At 57.0% G+C, this 17,195-nt stretch overlaps 2 protein-coding genes across 6 annotated transcripts; one reads left to right on the forward strand and one right to left on the reverse strand.

Annotated features, from left to right (window-relative positions):
- Nucleotides 1–3,383: 3,383 nt before the first annotated feature.
- On the reverse strand, nucleotides 3,384–9,161 carry REEP6 (receptor accessory protein 6). 3 transcript variants are annotated; one of them, XM_054717556.1, is made up of 6 exons: nucleotides 8,662–9,156; nucleotides 5,619–5,712; nucleotides 5,402–5,540; nucleotides 4,911–5,079; nucleotides 4,593–4,699; nucleotides 3,384–4,302 (listed from the first exon to the last, which is right to left on the reverse strand). In XM_054717556.1, the coding sequence occupies exons 1-5, from the start codon at nucleotides 8,774–8,776 to the stop codon at nucleotides 4,596–4,598; spliced, it is 621 nt and encodes a 206-aa protein (XP_054573531.1). In that variant the 5' UTR covers nucleotides 8,777–9,156; the 3' UTR covers nucleotides 3,384–4,302; nucleotides 4,593–4,595. The 3 variants fall into 3 exon arrangements, with proteins under 3 accessions (XP_054573531.1, XP_028015364.1, XP_008148906.1); XM_028159563.2 differs by having other exon boundaries at nucleotides 4,613–4,699; nucleotides 8,662–9,145; XM_008150684.3 differs by lacking the exon at nucleotides 4,593–4,699 and having other exon boundaries at nucleotides 8,662–9,161.
- Nucleotides 8,583–16,225, forward strand: PCSK4 (proprotein convertase subtilisin/kexin type 4). 3 transcript variants are annotated; one of them, XM_054717555.1, is made up of 15 exons: nucleotides 8,583–8,615; nucleotides 10,188–10,292; nucleotides 12,142–12,234; nucleotides 12,309–12,437; nucleotides 12,530–12,606; nucleotides 12,703–12,791; nucleotides 13,060–13,232; nucleotides 13,316–13,528; nucleotides 14,059–14,159; nucleotides 14,234–14,337; nucleotides 14,407–14,524; nucleotides 14,778–14,957; nucleotides 15,170–15,294; nucleotides 15,551–15,673; nucleotides 15,793–16,225. In XM_054717555.1, the coding sequence occupies exons 1-15, from the start codon at nucleotides 8,610–8,612 to the stop codon at nucleotides 16,137–16,139; spliced, it is 1,983 nt and encodes a 660-aa protein (XP_054573530.1). In that variant the 5' UTR covers nucleotides 8,583–8,609; the 3' UTR covers nucleotides 16,140–16,225. The 3 variants fall into 3 exon arrangements, with proteins under 3 accessions (XP_054573530.1, XP_028015292.2, XP_028015294.2); XM_028159491.2 differs by lacking the exon at nucleotides 8,583–8,615 and adding an exon at nucleotides 9,724–9,918; XM_028159493.2 differs by lacking the exon at nucleotides 8,583–8,615 and adding an exon at nucleotides 9,724–9,918 and having other exon boundaries at nucleotides 15,551–15,624; nucleotides 15,793–15,977.
- The last annotated feature ends 970 nt before the right edge of the window (nucleotides 16,226–17,195 follow it).

Consider the following 17,195-nt stretch of genomic DNA (forward strand, 5'->3'; position numbering starts at 1 on the left):
CCGGCAGGAGGTTGGGGGGTGGGTGGGAGGGGGTGGGGTCTGTGGGAAATGGCTGGCCAGGGGCCCTGAGACTCGTGAGGACCTGAGGCCGCATAAGGCTGGACTGAGGTTGAGCAGAGTCGGCCAAGCGTAGGCCTGGGAGTCGCTTTCATCCCGGAGGGTGGTGGGGCCTGTTCTGCGGGTCCGAGGGGAACTCGACCGTGGCTGCCTTCTCTGCTAAGCCTTCCTAGTGCTATTAATAAGTTTAGCAAATGTTCAATGACCTGCTACTATGTTCCAGGTGAACACAGCCCGGAACAAAAATCTCAGCCTCTGTGGCACTCACGGTCTAATGGGGGAGGCAGGTGAGAGGCAAGAGAAATAAGTAAAACACGTCATGTTGAGATGAAGACGTGGCGAGTCATGTAGATTTTATATGGAGCAATCAGGGAAGGCTTCGCTGCTAAGAAGACATTTGAGTCAAAACCTGAAAGCAGTGAACCCCTGGGTCCGGGTGAAGCTGGATCCCAGGTCCGGGTGAGGCTGTGTGCCCCTGGATCTGGGTGAGGCTGGGTCCCGGGTCCGGGTGAGGCCGAGCACACCTGGGTCTGGATGAGGCCGAGCGCACCTGGGTCTGGGAGAGGCCACGTGCCCATGGGTCCGGGTGAGGCCATGCGCCCCTGGGTCCGGGTGAGGCCATGCGCCCCTGGGTCCGGGTGAAGCTGGATCCCGGGTCCGGGTGAGGCTGTGTGCCCCTGGATCTCGGTGAGGCTGGGTCCCAGGCCCAGGTGAGGCCACGCGCCCCTGGGTCTGGGAGAGGCCATGCGCCCCTGGGTCCAGGTGAAGCTGGATCCCGGGTCCGGGTGAGGCCGTGTGCCCCTGGATCCGGGTGAGGCTGGGTCCCGGGTCCGGGTGAGGCTGTGTGCCCCTGGATCCGGGTGAGGCTGGGTCCCAGGCCCAGGTGAGGCCACACGCCCCTGGGTCTGGGAGAGGCCATGTGCCCCTGGGTCCAGGTGAAGCTGGATCCCGGGTCCGGGTGAGGCCGTGTGCCCCTGGATCCGGATGAGGCTGGGTCCCGGGTCCGGGTGAGGCCGCGTGCACCTGGATCCAGGTGAAACCGTGCCCCTGGGTCCGGCTGAGACCAAACCAGAGGGAGTCGGACCTGCATTACCACCATTTGTCCACCATCCAGAACTGAAAAGTCAGTGCCGACATGTACACATAAGGAACTGGTGGACATTGAAATTGGGTCTCAAAAGAACTGTTGGTCCAGAAAGAAACTCACTACAGACTGATTCTTTTGCCTGTCAGCATAACTATTATTGCTCGTCTCACATTCAGTTCTTATAAGTATATCTCTAGTGACACATGATCTCGCTCATCTAGGGGAAATGATGAACAACATAGACTGAGGAACAAGAACAGAACCAGAAACAAGGAGGCATCGATCGGACTATCGGGCCTCAGAGTGAAGATAGGGGAGGGAGGGGGAGGGGGGAGAGATCAACCAAAGGACTTGTGTGCATGCATATGAGCCTAACCAATGGTTAAGTTCAACAGAGGGTTGGGGCATCTGTGGGGAGGGGTGTGGGATGGGAATGGGGGGATAAGGACAAATATGTGACACCTTAATCAATAAAGAAATTAAAAAAAAAAACAACCTGAAAGCAGTGAGGGAGAGGGTGAAGGCACAGACCCCCAGGCGCCTCTCTGTTCTGCAAGGATCTCCAGGGCCCTCCTCAGTTAGTCCCTCACTTGAGCGAGGTCCCCCAAGGTCAGGTTCCACAGCCTGTGACTGTCCCTGCCCTTGCCTCTCTCAGGCCTGCCCTTCCTCATTTTACAGGTGTCAGTTCACTCACCACCTCAGGCCTCTCTCCTTTTTGGTCACTGCTTCCTTTTCTCTTCCTATTTCTCAGGTACCCTCTTCCCATTTTCTGTCTCCCTGTCCTCAATTTAAATGGCAAAGATGTTCGTTTTACTCACTAGTGAATACCCAGCATTTAGTGTGGTGCCCTCCTCTGCCACATATTAAATACTATTTTTATATATATATTTTATTGATTTTTCACAGAGAGGAAGGGAGAGGGATAGAGAGTTAGAAACATCGATGATAGAGAAACATGGATCAGCTGCCTCTTGCACACCCCCTACTGGGATGTGCCCGCAACCAAGGTACATGCCCTTGACCGGAATCGAACCTGGGACCCTTCAGTCCGCAGGCCGACGCTCTATCCACTGAGCCAAACCGGTTTCGGCGATACTATTTTTTTTTAATTGAAAGAATAATAGAGACTAACTGCCTAACTGAAAAAAAAAAAAAAAAAAGAAAAAGAAAGAAAGCAAAGAAACTGAGTGTCTCCAGACATTGCCCAGCACCTTTGAGAAAAAAATTGCCCCCAGTTGAGAACCACTAAATTACAGCCTCAGAAGCACCTGCTGTGTCAGGGTTTGTGGTTCATCCTGCTAACCCTTCTCTTGTATTTGCATCGGAAGTTGTGGCCCCCTAGGATCATGGTGAAGCAGAGCTTGGGTGGCAGCTGAGAGGTGAGATGGGTGGCCTGATGGATTCTGGGGGGCCCAGGTCCTCCCCAGCTGTGAAAGCAGATGCCTTTGTGTTACAGCCCCTTCCTCAGGGTACAAAACCTGGCCCCCAGGCTCAAGGTGCAGCTCATTGCAGGTGCAGTTCAGGCTTCAGGCACCCCCTGCTTCCACTGAGACCGCCTCCCGGTCCAGCTCCACTCCCACTCCTACCCCGTGCCCCAGCTTCCAGTTCAGGATCTGCCTCCAGGGATCTGTGCCTGTACAGGGGGTGTTCTATACGTATTTTAGATACTGTTGGATTGGATTTGCTCTTCTTTCTTTGGGCTTTTTTGCATCTGTATCCATTCCGGATTTCATGAGCAGGGTCATGCTGGCCTCACAAAGGAAACCCAAGTGCAGGTTGAAGGAGGCCCCATTAATGTTCACCCAGCTCCCCTCTCTCCATTTCCATTTCTGTCAAACTACCAGCCCCAAGGCCTCTTTGCTGCCTGCAGAGGGATGCTGGCTGAAATGAATGGCCACGGCTCCCTCAGCACCTGAACAGAGGGTCTCAGGTGTGCACTGGACACAGGTTCCAGGCTTGGCCACACCCACTTCTTTGGCTCCTTCCCCTACCCACTCCCTACTGAAGCTTCCTGAGGTCTCCTTCCAGAAAAAGGACTTGTACTCGAATTCTCATCTCTGATTCATCTCAGCCACTTGGCAAGACCATAATTCTGGGCCTCAGTTTCTTATCTCTAAAGTGGGGCTGCACAGCAACCTCTCCTGATCAGATGGGAGGATCCTTGCAAAGAACACCTGGTTCCCCCCCCTCCGCCCCCCCCGCCCCATACACACACCCAGGACAGATGGCAAAAGAAGGCTCTGCCAGATGTACTTTATTGAGCCCTCTCCTAGCAGGATAGGTGTTTCAGGCGCCAGCAGTGCTGTAGGTACTGGAGCCAGGAGTGGTGGTGGGGCCACCTGCAGGTGACTTCAGTGGTGGACTCTGAGCTGTACTCCAGAGGGGACTCAGAAAGGTAGGATACAGTTAGCTCGGGCACTGGGGTACTGGTTGGGGGCTGTAACTGGTGCACTGAGGAACTGGTTGGGGGCTGCGTTGGGGCCTTCTTCTGATGTTTGTTGGACTTAGAGGCCTTGGGGGGCGACTCCCCTGGTCTATTGGGGCTGTTGTGGGGCGGCATGGGGATGGTGGTACCACTGGGGGATAGCTGTGTTGGGGCCTTCTTCTGATGTTTGTTGGACTTAGAGGCCTTGGGGGGCGACTCCCCTGGTCTATTGGGGCTGTTGTGGGGCTGCACGGGGATGGTGGTACCATTGGGGGATGGCACAGTAGGGGGGGGCTGGCTGGAGGAGGGGCTGGGATGCTGCACAGAGCCTGAACCCGAACCAGAGGACTGCTGGGCTGGCTGGGAGGGGCCCAAGGAGGTGATGGATGGTTGAGGGTTCTGCTGGCCAGAGGCCTGGGGCTGGTTGGAAGAATTGGCTCTTGACCTAGATGCTTTTGAGAAAGACTGGACCTGGGATTTGCCAGGCAGCTTGGAGTCATTGGCAGAGCCTGCGGCCCAGGACTGAGAATGGGACAGGCCCAAGGTGGTACGTGAGGCATTTCCAGAGGCTGGCTTGCTTGGGGCTAAGGGAACAGTGAGGGTCTGTTCTGAGGAATCAGTTGAGGAATCCGTAGAGGACATGGTGTCTTTTAGCTGGCCGGCCAGCATATCTGCACGGGGGCTGGGCGGGGACTTCACTTGTTCTTCTGGAACTGAGACACGCTTACTTTGGCTGCAGAGAGAGGGCCATGGGGGTAAGGTAGGTCTGGTCGAGCTCTCAGGTTCTGGGGCTGTGCTCAGCTGCTAGAGAGTGGGATGGAGGCTGCTGGGGACCAAGGTAGGGTCAATGGCCATCCTTAACAAGGATAGTCATCTGCACATATTCACACATATGCAGGTACACATGCACACAATCACACACATAAATGAACTCACAAACCAACCCACTGTCATATACACACACACGCATGCATGCATGCACTCACACCTGCACATATGCATGCATACACATATAAAACTTACTTCCTAGGGGTGGGGGTTACCTAGGGTTGGCTCCAGTAGCAGCGGGGGGCCCACCACCATAGCTGCTGGGGTGATGAGAGCCCGGCTTCGGGCCAGGGTCTGCAGGACTGGTTTCCGAAAGCATAGGAGAGAAAGGCAGACAGTGAGAGGGGAAGCCAGAGCGCCTGATGCCAACGGCCAAGATGCCAGATGTAGACCAGTCAGAGTCGGGAGGAGGGGAGGCAGGAGTGAAGGTAAGCAGGGGTGGATAGGCTGGAAGATAGACAGACAGACCCAAACTGGGACAAACGAACTCCCCCATGCCCTAAAGGCACACACCGTCCCGGGTTATTCCTGCTGCCACGTCCAGGGCTTGCCCGCTGAGGTCTCTCATGATGTTGTCCACGGCCTCGTGATGCTTTAGAAACAGCGGGCGTATGATTCGACGATACAGCACGTGAGCCCCATTCCACGGCCCGGGAATCATGCAGAACAACAGGAAGCCGCACTGCGGGCATGGATGGCAGTTACGCTCGGCCTGGATCTGTGCCCCGGGAGGAGGGGTTGGACCTCTTCCGTCAGACACTGGGCTATGTGGACCCAGGCCACCCCCAACAGACACCCCTTAGGCCACCCCATCAGACATCCTTTTGGATGGGCTTGGGCTGCCCCCATCAGATACTCCCCTGGCTGGGCCTGTTTCCACAGGGAAGGGGCTGAGTCTCCCCCGACACCCGGGGAGGCAGCGGGGCAGGCCCCTCAAACCCCAGTCTCTGGTTGCCTGCCTGCTCCAGGAGATCCCATCCTGTGTGTGTTCCAGTGGTGCGTACCTTTCCCACGTAGTAGAAAGGGAACCAGGACAGGAGTAGATCGCTGAAGAACTCGGCAAGCCCGAATAGGCTGTACACCACCCAGTAGGTGAGCCACACAGTGTCGTCTTCCTTGCTTGGACTCTCGATAGCTTTTATCCTGGGGGAAGGTATGAAAGAATCAGGGGCTGCCTGGAGCCCCTCATGTTCCCCACCTGGACAGCCCGGGGGCACTCACGAAGCATATGCGGGGTACACAAAGCCGATGAGATTGCATAGTAGAGGTGCCCCGTAACCGAACAGAAGATACAGGCTTAGCAGAGTGGTGGCTCCTGCAGAAAAGAGGGCATGGTTGGGGGTCTGGCTCACTCCACACCCAGTCCGCAGGCTCTCAGCATCCTCTTGGCCTGGCGGATGCACCCCACATAGTTGTCATTCCTCCCACAAGCCTTGGTGACCCCTCCAGGGTGTGCTAGTCTCCATACAGCACCTGGATGACCCCCACCATGGCTCTGAACACTGAGTCTTGTGTCTGTAATTAGTTAACATATATATCTCCCCTATTGTACTGTGAGCTCCCCAAAGGCAGGCAGGGTCCTCGGCCCTGGTGGATACAGAGTAGCTGCCCAATAAACACTTGCTAAATAAGGAATCATCTGCAATTATAACCACCTCACCCTGGGCCCTATAAGAGGGGTTGGGCACATGAGCCCATCATTTGAATATAAGTAATAGGAGAAAAAACTAAATCTGAGGCCATTTTATCATTAAAATGTGATTACTGGTGAGTGGACAAAGGCAGAGGCAATTTAAAATTTCATCCTAGGCCTGGTCAGTGTGGCTCAGTGGTTGAGCATCGACCCATACACCAAGAGATTGCCAGTTGGAGGCATGGGTTGCAGGCTCAATCCCCGGTGGAGGGCATGCAGGAGGCAGTCGATCAATAATTCTATATCTCCCTAACCTGTTCTCTTTAAAATCAATAAAAATATATTTTCAAAATATCATCTTAGTGTGGGGTTTCTTAGTCTGGGCTGACATCTGGGCCAGGTCATCCTCTTTGTGGGGCTGGATCCACCCACTCTGCCAGGAGCAGGCCACCATGACACCACAGTTGTCCCCAGACACTGCCTAGTGTCCTAACAGGGGCAGTATGGCCCCATTTGAGACCCCCCTTGTCTTAGGCAGCAAAGGGCAGTACAGAGCCTCTCGGATCTTGGAGAGCCCTCTGTTCTTCCACTCACATGCCACGTGACACTGAGAAAGTCTCTCTCTTCTTGAAGACTCATTTTCACCATCTGTCAATGGGGTGTAGTGACCCTGCCTCCTAGGGTTGTTGTGGATTAGCTAAATACACTCATCAGAGAGGACTTATCCTCTCCATACATTACTGAGGGACTTCTAGTCACAAAAACACTCCCAGCAAAGAGGCTCAGAAGAGAACAGTGTGGGAATATGGGGAGCCAGGAGCATTAGCCACTCTGAAAACCATTATTGTAACTCTCATATCTAAGTGCTACTTGTGTGCTTCTCTGTTCTGTCTCATGCCGTGATAAGACCCAAACAAAAGCTATCGGGGAAAAGGGCTTGCCCAGGGTCACTGAGGAGCATTTACAGCTTCCCACGTCCTTCACAGAGGCTACCTTCTGGACCAAAGGGCAGTTGCGCATACACTTCCCTCCACCTGCATTAGTTTTTATCCCAGGCCTGGTGTCAGAAGTGGAGCAAGTCCTCCCCAGCTGGCTCCTCTGGCTTTCCTCCTGTTACCTGGGACAGGGTATTTGGCCATCTGGGGCATGTGGAGCCCAAGGGTTCCCACATCTGGGCAAGGGGGCGGGGGAATGTCACCTCTTCCTCAGAAACAGCTAGTCAGAGAGCAGTGGCTTTCCCAGGGCACCCCTCCCCTCAATCCCTATTCCTGCAGCCTCAGCAATAGGAGGATGATCTTGTACATGGGTTGGGGGGGGGGGGGGCGGGCAATGGCCTGAGATCAACAACAGATGGGGCCCAGGGGGTGAGGAGAGGTGAACACTCCACACAGGGCAGGTGGCAGGGGCATCCTCTCACATAGCCCTTGCCTTTTTGGGCCTTAGTTTCCTTCCTTTAACTATCAGCCTCCCTAGTGGCCTCTTCCCAGTGGCCCCTCCCCAGTTCTCTATGACCTAAATTCCCCAACCACTGGTACCGAGATGTGGAAAGCCAGGCTTGCTCGAATGGGCAGGTCCCTGGCTAAGCAGACATAGTTGGGCAATGGGAAACTGGGGGACAAATTTCAGACCCTCAGGGCTCCCTGGCATGGGGATCTCTGGCTGGTGGGAAATGGGAGTTAAGTGGACTCCCAGCATCTGCACATAGAAGGTGCTCAAAACACCTGGCACTCTCTGCACACGGAACATGCTCCCGCCCCCACCAGCATCCTTGTGACTTATTCCAGGAGGTCTTCCTAGAAGAAGTGGCAGAGTGGGTGCGCCTGAACATCACAAAAGAGAGAAGGAAAGCATTTAACCATTTACTAACTAGACAGTCGCTGAGAGTGGCAGGGGTCACCCCAGGTTATTGAGGAGGAAAGAAAGTGGAAGGACTAGAATGGTAATTACAGTCCGGGGTGGCTGGAGCCCCTTCTCCCTGGTTTTCTATCCAATCTTTCTCTAACCCCACCACAGCTGTCAAACAATCCAACTCCAACTCAACTATTCATTCAGAGTAGGCCAGGTGAGAGGAGAGGGCACACCAAGAGGGGAAACAATGGAAGAGTAGGTGCAAATGACCCTCCCTCTTGGCAGGGAGTATCCCCTCTAAAAAAACAAGATCTCTACATTGGCTTTCAGGCTGGGGTCATCTGGGAAGGAGGTGAAGAGACACTCAGGGCACTGGCGCCTATCTGACCCCTCTTCCCCTCTCCTACCCTTGGGGCCTGCAGGGCAACTGGAAGAACCGGACTTTGGCCTGGCGGGCACCCAGAGCTCCAAGAGACGGGGCAAAGGACGGCCTCCAGACACGTGGACCAGAGTGTGGGTGCTGCAGGGGCCCAGAAAAGGGGTGACCTTCGCCCAAGATGGCACGGCGAGGGCAGTGGAGGGGCTGCGGGTTCACCCAGGACCCCTCCCCAGCCAGGATCTCAGCCTCCTCACTGGACAGTGGGCGCGCCCCTCCATAAGGCCCGGAACCCTGCAGCTGGGGCAGGCCGGATGTGGGGCAGGCTAAGACCCAGGTGCCCCAGAGCCTCAGTATGCAGGTCGGTGAAATGGGGCGACAGCTCTGAGCGCCCTCGGACGGCTCACCTGCTGCCAAGTACCGCTTGTCGACACCGGTCTTGGCTTCGAGCGCCCTTAGTGCCTCGGTGGCCAAGTTCCTCTGTTCCAGAAGACGCTCGAAGCGCTGGCGCAAGCCGTCCATGGCAACGGCGGGACCGGGGTTGGCAGCCCGAGCTCGATCTCGGCGCTGCGCACCGGTCCCGCCTGGCACGCGCCGCCTTCTTCTGAAGAGAGTCGCACCGTTCTGCTCGCGGGCTGGTCTTTGCCTCCAGTTTGGTCCCCGCCCCCTGCCCGACGCACCGGCCAATGGGAGGGCAGGGAGGGCAAAGGAGGTGGGGCCTGCCCCGTCTCCCCTGCCTCATTGCCCTCTGGCGGGCGGTGGCCGCCGCAGGCGCCACATGAAGGAAGGGGGCGGGGCGCAGAGGCCTAGGGCGCCGATTGGTCGAGGAGGAGCGGGACGTAGCTGATTGGAGGGGCGGGTCTTGGCCAGGGATTATTGGCTGAGCGGTGGTGTAAGTGGAGCTGGGGGAGGAGAGAAGCGTGCTGTGGTAGACAGAGTTGGTGGGAGGGGCCTGAGAAAGACCAGAGTTGATTGGAGAAACCGTAAGGAATTCATTAGCAAGAACAGAGGAGGGGCGGGGCATATTATAAAGACTGCGGGAAGGAATCTGAAGGGCGGATATGGGGCGGAGCTAAATTGAGGAAGTGAAGCTCACTGTAAAGAGCAATCCTGGTTGGACGGGAGAGGAGGCCGGGCTGATTCTAGGGAGGGGTGTGTAGGAAGGGGTGCGGCTAAATAACAGGGCGGGGCCAATCATAACAATAGTGAACTCCTCTGGGTCAGAAGAATTGGGTCACAGTACAAATAGGGAGACTGGGGTTCCAGAGGGTTTGGGTCTGCGTGTGTCCACCCTCCCATTTCTGTCGGGACTTCGTGCCTCCGAAGGGGAGACGCAAAGACCCCTGGGAGTTGAAGCCTTTCAAGGGTTGCTATGGTGCCGGGGGCGGGGCGGGCGCTTGGGCCAACGCGGCGGTTTGGCCGGGGGGAGGGGCTTTTGGAGGCCCGCCCCCGCCCCCGCCCCCGCCGCCATGCGGCCCACCCGGACTGCTCTCTGGCTGCGCCTGGCCTTGCCCCTGGGCTTGGCCCTCGTTTGCCCCGCGTCTGTGGAGTTGGTCTCGGCCCGGGTCCCCATCTATGTCAGCAGCTGGGCCGTGCGGGTGTCTGAGGGTTTCCGGGAGGCTGAGCGCCTGGCACGCAGATTCGGTTTCGTCAACCTGGGGCTGGTGGGTGGGACCCGGATGGACTGGAGGGGGTGGGACTGGACAACCCAAGACACTAGGCCCCGACAGATGACAGATGGGAAGGTGTCTCTCAGGTCCCCTAGATATGAAGAACTCCCAACCAACCCCTGCTTCAGATTCGAGGACCCCCCAGAGGGCACATGAAGCTCACACCAGGGCATCTGGTTGGGGGAGGATGCAAACAAGGGGCATCCTGCCGGGCATCAGGGAAGCCGGATCCTAGCTATGAGACTGCTCCCCCACATTCCCAGATCTTCCCTGATGGGCAGTACTTCCACCTGCGGCACAGGGGTGTGGTCCAGCAGTCCCTGACCCCACACTGGGGCCACCGCCTGCGCCTGAAGAAAGACCCCAAGGTGAGCCTGGCCTTGAGGCTGCCCCCTCAGGGTCTTAGACACCCCCTGTTATTCTTGTGATTGTTATGAATGGCTGTGATCTTTGGCAACTCACCTGCTCTCTCTGAGTCTTGGTTTTCTTTCACCTGGCCCTCCAGTCTATACAGTGGGGACCCAGATAGGGAAGATCTGTGGAGGGCAACAGATCATGCGTGTACGTGATGCACATTCCAGGGCCTGGCACACTATCAACATTTCTTATCAACCACCCTCCTTACCTTCTCTATTTTGACCTGAATGGTTAAGATTCCCAGGTACCCCATAAAGAGAGGCAGTTAACACTCTAGCTCATGGGAAGTAGGGTGGGGAATTGGCCCATTTTGTGATGAAAGAAGCAGTTCCAAAGAGGAAGAATGCTGCCTGAAGTCACCCAAAGAGACTGGCTGAATTGGGACCAGAACCCCGTCTCTAGATGCTCAGAGAGATGACGAGGAAAAGATATCAGATGCCAAGCTGAGGATTTGAGGCTGAGTCTGGCAAGCCCTTTAGGGCTTGCCGATGGATCAGATGCATGGGACAGTTCCCAAGATTGGAGCAGAGCAAATGGGGAGATGATGGCCCTCATTGCTGAAATGGGAGTAGAGGGACATGAGTTGGTTTTGGGGGAAAGGGGTGGGGAGATCAACAAGGAAGGAGGAAGAGCAAAGATCTGAGAATGAGCAGCCCAGTCAGGCAGAACAACATGTGCAAAGGCCCTGAGTGAGGCAGCCACTGTGACAGCAGCAGAGGGAGGCTTGTGAGGGCCAGAAAGGCAGGGCCTTGTGGGCCCTGGAGTGAGTGGTGGGGAGCCCTGGGAGGGTTTCAACAAAGAGTAAGGCTGCTACGTGTTGAGAATGAGTTATAGAAGAAGAGTGGAGGGGTCTGTTAGAGCCGTGGTCGGCAAACTGCGGCTCACGAGCCACATGCGGCTCTTTGGCCCCTTGAGTGTGGCTCTTCCACAAAATACCACGGCCTGGGCGAGTCTATTTTGAAGAAGTGGCGTTAGAAGAAGTTTAAGTTTAAAAAATTTGGCTCTCAAAAGAAATTTCAATCGTTGTGCTGTTGATATTTGGCTCTGTTGACTAATGAGTTTGCCGACCACTGTTAGAGGACCAGGAGGTGGTAGAGAGCAGTGGCCACTGCAGGGGGGAGATGGGCAGGTCTTGGGCAGAGGGATCTAGAACAGGGATGGGGGAGGGGCAGAGTTGGGACCCCAGGACTCCATGCCACCTCAGGCAGTAACCAGTTATCTGTGGGCCCTGGGGATGGGTGCTCCAAGTGTCTCGGCACCCTCTGCGGGCAGAGCCCCAGGCACATGGGGACCCAGGAGAGCCGCCCCAGAAAGCACAGGGTCCCAGGTTCGTCCCACACCACAAGCAGTAGACAACCCAGACACACATTCCACTGAAAACACAGCCTCACAGACAGTTGCCCCTTGTTGGACCCTGGGAAGAGGCCTATGCAGACCCTGGACACAGGCTTGGGCCCTTTGACCAAGAGTTGGCGGAAAGGGCTCAGAGGAGCAGGTCTTCGTTTGTGGAACATGGCCCCCTAAAGTGCAGGACAGCCCAGCTGGTGTGGCGTAGGGGTTGAGCATCAACCTATGAACCAGGAGGTCACAGTTCAATTCCTGGTCATCGGTCCCCAGTGGGGGGCCATGCTGGAGGCAGCCGATCAACGATTCCCTCTCATCATTGATGTTTCTATCTCTCCCTTCCTCTCTGAAATCAATAAAAATATATTTTAAAAATAATAAAGTGCAGGATAGCTGGGAGGAGGGCGGGCTAGGCTTGTTGATCCAGCCCCCTCCCTTGCTGCATGTCCCCCTCAGGTGCAGTGGTTTGAGCAGCAGACTCTGCAGTGGCGTGTGAAGCGCTCCTTAGTGGCACCCACAGACCCCTGGTTCTCCAAGCAGTGGTACATGGTGAGCGGGCTGGGCCAGGTGGTCGGGCCAGGCCAGGCCAGAGCCCTGCTAACTCTAGCCCCCACCTGGCACAGAACAACAAGATGCAGCCGGATCTAAACATCCTGCAAGTCTGGAAGCAGGGGCTGTCAGGCCAGGGCATCGTGGTCTCTGTCCTGGACGATGGCATTGAGAAGGACCACCCAGACCTCTGGGCCAACTATGTGAGCCTGAGTTGAACTGGGGCAGGGGCTGCCCCTCTTCCCCCGGCCCCATGGCCTGTTTCAATCCCCTCACATCCCCACCTTACCCCTAGGATCCCTTGGCCAGCTATGACTTCAACGACTATGACCCAGACCCCCAACCACGATACACTCCCAGTGATGAGAACCGGTGAGCCTGGCATGCTACAGGGGCCTGGGGGTGGCCCTTGTACCCTGTGAGGGCCAGGTGAGCTGTGACGGGCACTCCTCTCTGCCCTGACACCAGGCACGGGACCCGCTGTGCTGGGGAAGTGGCAGCCATAGCTAACAACAGGTTCTGTGGTACAGGTGTCGCCTACAATGCCCGAATTGGAGGTACTCCGATGCGCCAAGGATAGGGGCTGGATGAGGTGGCACTGGGTGGCTGGTAACACCAGGGGGATTTGGCAGATCAACCAGGGGAGGAAACTTCTTGGTGTCTTCGCCTTTGTTGCTTAGACTCAGGGTGTGGAGAGCTGAGCCTGCACAGATGCCTCCACTCCCCAGGAGCAGAGAGAGGGGCTGGCTAGGGTGTTTGGAGCTGGCCTGGATGGGTGAGGGTGCCGGCAGGCTGTCTGCAGAGGACCGACAGCTGCCTGTGCAGGCGTGCGCATGCTGGATGGCACCATTACTGATGTCATTGAGGCCCAGTCACTGAGCCTGCAGCCGCAGCACATCCACATCTACAGTGCCAGCTGGGGCCCTGAGGACGATGGCCGAACGGTGGATGGTCCAGGCATCCTCACCCGAGAAGCTTTCAGGCGTGGCGTCACCAAGGTGAGCAGGAGCTAGGATTTTGGAGGGCCTGTGCCTGCATGAAAGGCTGACATCCCTATCCCCTGTCCTGTCCCCATCTGCAGGGCCGAGGTGGGCTAGGCACGCTCTTCATCTGGGCGTCTGGCAATGGTGGCCTGCACTATGACAACTGCAACTGTGATGGCTACACCAACAGCATCCACACACTCTCTGTGGGCAGTACCACCCAGCAGGGTCATGTGCCTTGGTACAGTGAAGCCTGCGCCTCCACTCTCACCACCACCTACAGCAGTGGCGTTGTCACCGACCCCCAAATTGTGAGTGGACCCCTTCACCATGCTCACTCTGTCTGGCCCAGCCTGGTCCCCCCAACTTCCCTCTTGTCTCCCCACCTTCCCTCCAGTCCCCATGTCTTCCCTCCTATCCTCCCAACTTCCCTCCAGCCCCTCTACCCCCATCCCTGCCTTCCCTCCATTCCCTCACCTTCTCTCCTGTTCCCCAACCTTCCTTCCTGTGTCCTCACTTCCCTCCTGTGTCCCCATCTTCCCTCCTATTCCCCCACATTCTTTCCTGTCCCCTCATCTTCCCTTCTGTTCCCTTCCCTTCCTTCCTCTCAGGGATTGCTCCTGCAGTGCTGGAACATAGACATGGGTCCCAGGCCCCATCCCACTGTTGCCCCTTCACACACCCTGGCCTGTGTTTCTGGGGTGTGGACCTGGGCAGTGCTCAGGCCCCTTGTCTGGTGTAATGCTTGCTCTGAGGTGCCTTCTTGAGTCCCTGGTTCCATGTGAACAAGGGCTGAGTTTTCATGTGCACCAGGCCCCCGAATCCCCATCTCTGCCCCCAGGTCACCACGGACCTGCACCACCAGTGCACCGACAAGCATACAGGCACCTCGGCCTCTGCCCCACTGGCTGCAGGCATAATCGCTCTGGCTCTGGAGGCCAAGTAGGTGACAGTGGGAACCCTACTACCCCTGGCCCCCCAGCTGTGGCCTCAGCTTATTCCCTCATCTCCCCCAGCCCGTTCTTGACATGGAGGGACATGCAGCACTTGGTGGTTCGTGCATCCAGGCAGGCACATCTTCAGGCTGAGGACTGGAGGACCAATGGCGTGGGGCGTCAAGGTACTGCATGGCCAGGTGGGGGTGGGGACACCAAGCCCACAGAGTGAGTGATGGCCCCCCTCCCCACAGTGAGCCACCACTATGGCTATGGGTTGCTGGATGCTGGGCTGCTGGTAGACTTGGCTCGCACGTGGCTGCCCACACAGCCCCAGAAGAAATGTGCCATTCGAGTCCTCCACAACCCCACGTGAGCGCTCTCCTCGGTCCCAGCCACTGTGCATTACCTGCCAACTCCCCATTCCTCCCCCAACACCTGTCACATCTCCAGCCCTCTCCCACACCTGTCATTAACACCCAGGCAGACACTTGGGAGGCAGGCCCTGAGGCCTCAGTAAATCCTAAAGGTGGGTCCCATGATCTGAGCCCAGACCCTGCCTGCTGGCCGCCCATCCCCCCAGCAGGCCAGCAGGAGGAGCCCTGATGCCCCATGCCACCCATAGCCCCATCCTGGCGCTGATGCACATGAGAAAGAAAGTGTCGGCCTGTGCTGGCCGTGCCAACTACATCCGCTCACTGGAGCATGTGCAGGTGAAGCTGTCACTGTCCTACAGCCGCCGGGGGGACCTGGAGATCTCGCTCACCAGCCCCATGGGCACCCGCTCCACACTTGTGGCCATCAGGTCAGGGTCGGGGGACCTGCCCTATGGGTTCACACAGGGAGGGGCAAGTGCACTTTGGAGCCAGGCGTGGCCTGCGCAGGGGTGACCAGTCCTGTGAGGGCCACTTCTGCAGGCAGCACTTGGCATTGCAGTCAGACACTTGCTGTGGCTCAGTGGCCCCTTCATGACTGTAGTCATCACCCTTTCACCCCACCCCCACCTGTCTGCCCCAGACCCTTCGACATCAGCGGCCAAGGCTATAACAAATGGATCTTTATGTCCACCCACTTCTGGGATGAGGACCCGCAGGGCTTGTGGACCCTGGGCCTGGAGAACAAGGGCTACTATTTCAACACGGGTGAGAGGCAGGCACAGGCCGGAAACTCTAAGGCCTGCCTGAATTACCCCACTGCAGTGGGGGTCTCAGTGATCATGCATAGTAGAAATAGACATCAGTTGTCATCCCACAATGGCTGCTGGGGGCCGGGGCACCATCTGAGTCTGTAGCTCCAGGGTGGGGTGGGGATGACTGGGGAGTGGGGTCCAAAATGGCAGGATTAGGCCACCAATAGTTTCTTCCCCTTATCCCCGTGCTCACCATGACCCCTGCCCAGGGACACTGTACCGCTACACACTGCTGCTCTATGGGACAGCTGAGGATATGACAGTGCGGCCTCCAGGCCCCCAGGTGACCAGCAGCGCGTGTGTGCAGCGGGACACAGAGGGGCTGTGCCAGGGTGAGTGCCCAGTGAGGCATGGCCCACTTGCTGGCAGTGTGCGTGTGCGGCCCAGGATGGGTAGGTGGGCCAGGGCTGTACGCCTCAGCCTCACCTCCATGTCCATGTGCCCCATGCAGAATGCCACAATCCTGCCTACATCCTGGGCCACCTCTGCCTCTCCCACGGCCCGTCGCAGTACTTTAATTGCACCCAGAAGGCAATGACTGCTGGGTCTGGGTGCCCAGTCACAGTCATACCCACCCTGCATGGGTGCTTCAGCTGCCACTTCTGCTACACCTGCTGTGGCAGTTCCTTGCTCAACTGCATCACCTGCTGCCCACCATACATACTGGATGAGCATGGGGGCTCCTGCTCAGGGCCTGTCCCCCACAAAGGTCACCCCCAGCCCACTGGAACAACTCACCACTGCCACAGAGGCCACAGCCCGGCTGATCGTGGCCTTTGGGAACCCCCTCCTCTGTAGTATCCTCTCCATGGGCTGCCTGCTCCCCTGTGTAGCCCTCCACCCAGTGCCGGAAGCCACTCCCATCACCAACTGCTGGCTGGACCCCAGAGACATCCCACTTTGGCTTAGGCCTCTGGTGGGGACTACTGCCCTGCTCACTGTGTATGTTTGGGATGGAGGTGGGGTGGGATGGGGCAGAAGCCAGGCCACAATGGTGACCAACATCCCTTCTCTGCCTCAGAATCTTGGGGGAGGGGGAGGGAGAGCCAGTGACATTATCCAGAGTCTCAGGGACCATGTCTGACCTCAGAGTTTGCAATAAAGGCTTAATAGGAGGTGCCAAGTATCTGGTCTCCTTTGGGGCACAGCCAGTCCCCCCATCCCCAGCCATGGTTGGGTGTCCCCTGTGCCCTGTTTGAAGATCACCTTCCCTGGCCATCAGCTCCTGGGGGACCCAGCAACCACTAAGAAAAGAGGATCAGTCTGGGACCCAGAGACCCCAGCTATGGGGGTGGGAATGGGTGGGGGTTCCTAGTGATACCCACATGCTTTGAGTGCCAAGTTTCTAGGAACCAGCCCACATTCCCCCTTCCATCTGGTTGACACAACTAGCAGAAGAGTGTCTATGAGCTTCCAATAATTACACTCCATTTCTTGAAGGTCATCAGGAAGCTGAGGGAATTATGGGCTGGAGGTACATTGCTCTCATCCCCCTACGGCCTCGACTTCCCCATTTGTAAAGTGGGTCTCCCACCTCTCTGGAACAGAAAGAGAATCTTGAGGTGTGGGGGTGAGAAAAGGGGTACAGAGTAAGCTATTAAATGTCCCTTCTCTATCATCACACACACCAATAGGGTGGGGACACATTTGTCCCAATTTTCAGAACGGGGAGGTGCTTCCATGAGGAAGTGAAGAGAGGGCTTGCCCTTGACTATGGGGCTTCACTCAGGCTCCAAGGGGCAGGCCTCACCTCTTGTAGGAGCTCATTGGCCCTAGAAACCACTCCCTTTTGTGGCACTGGGAACCTGGGAATTTGCTACTGGGCTCAGGTTGCCCAACTTTAATCTTGAAGGG

The sequence above is a fragment of the Eptesicus fuscus genome, chromosome 6 (assembly GCF_027574615.1).
Source record: "Eptesicus fuscus isolate TK198812 chromosome 6, DD_ASM_mEF_20220401, whole genome shotgun sequence".
Classification (NCBI taxonomy): Eukaryota; Metazoa; Chordata; class Mammalia; order Chiroptera; family Vespertilionidae; genus Eptesicus; species Eptesicus fuscus.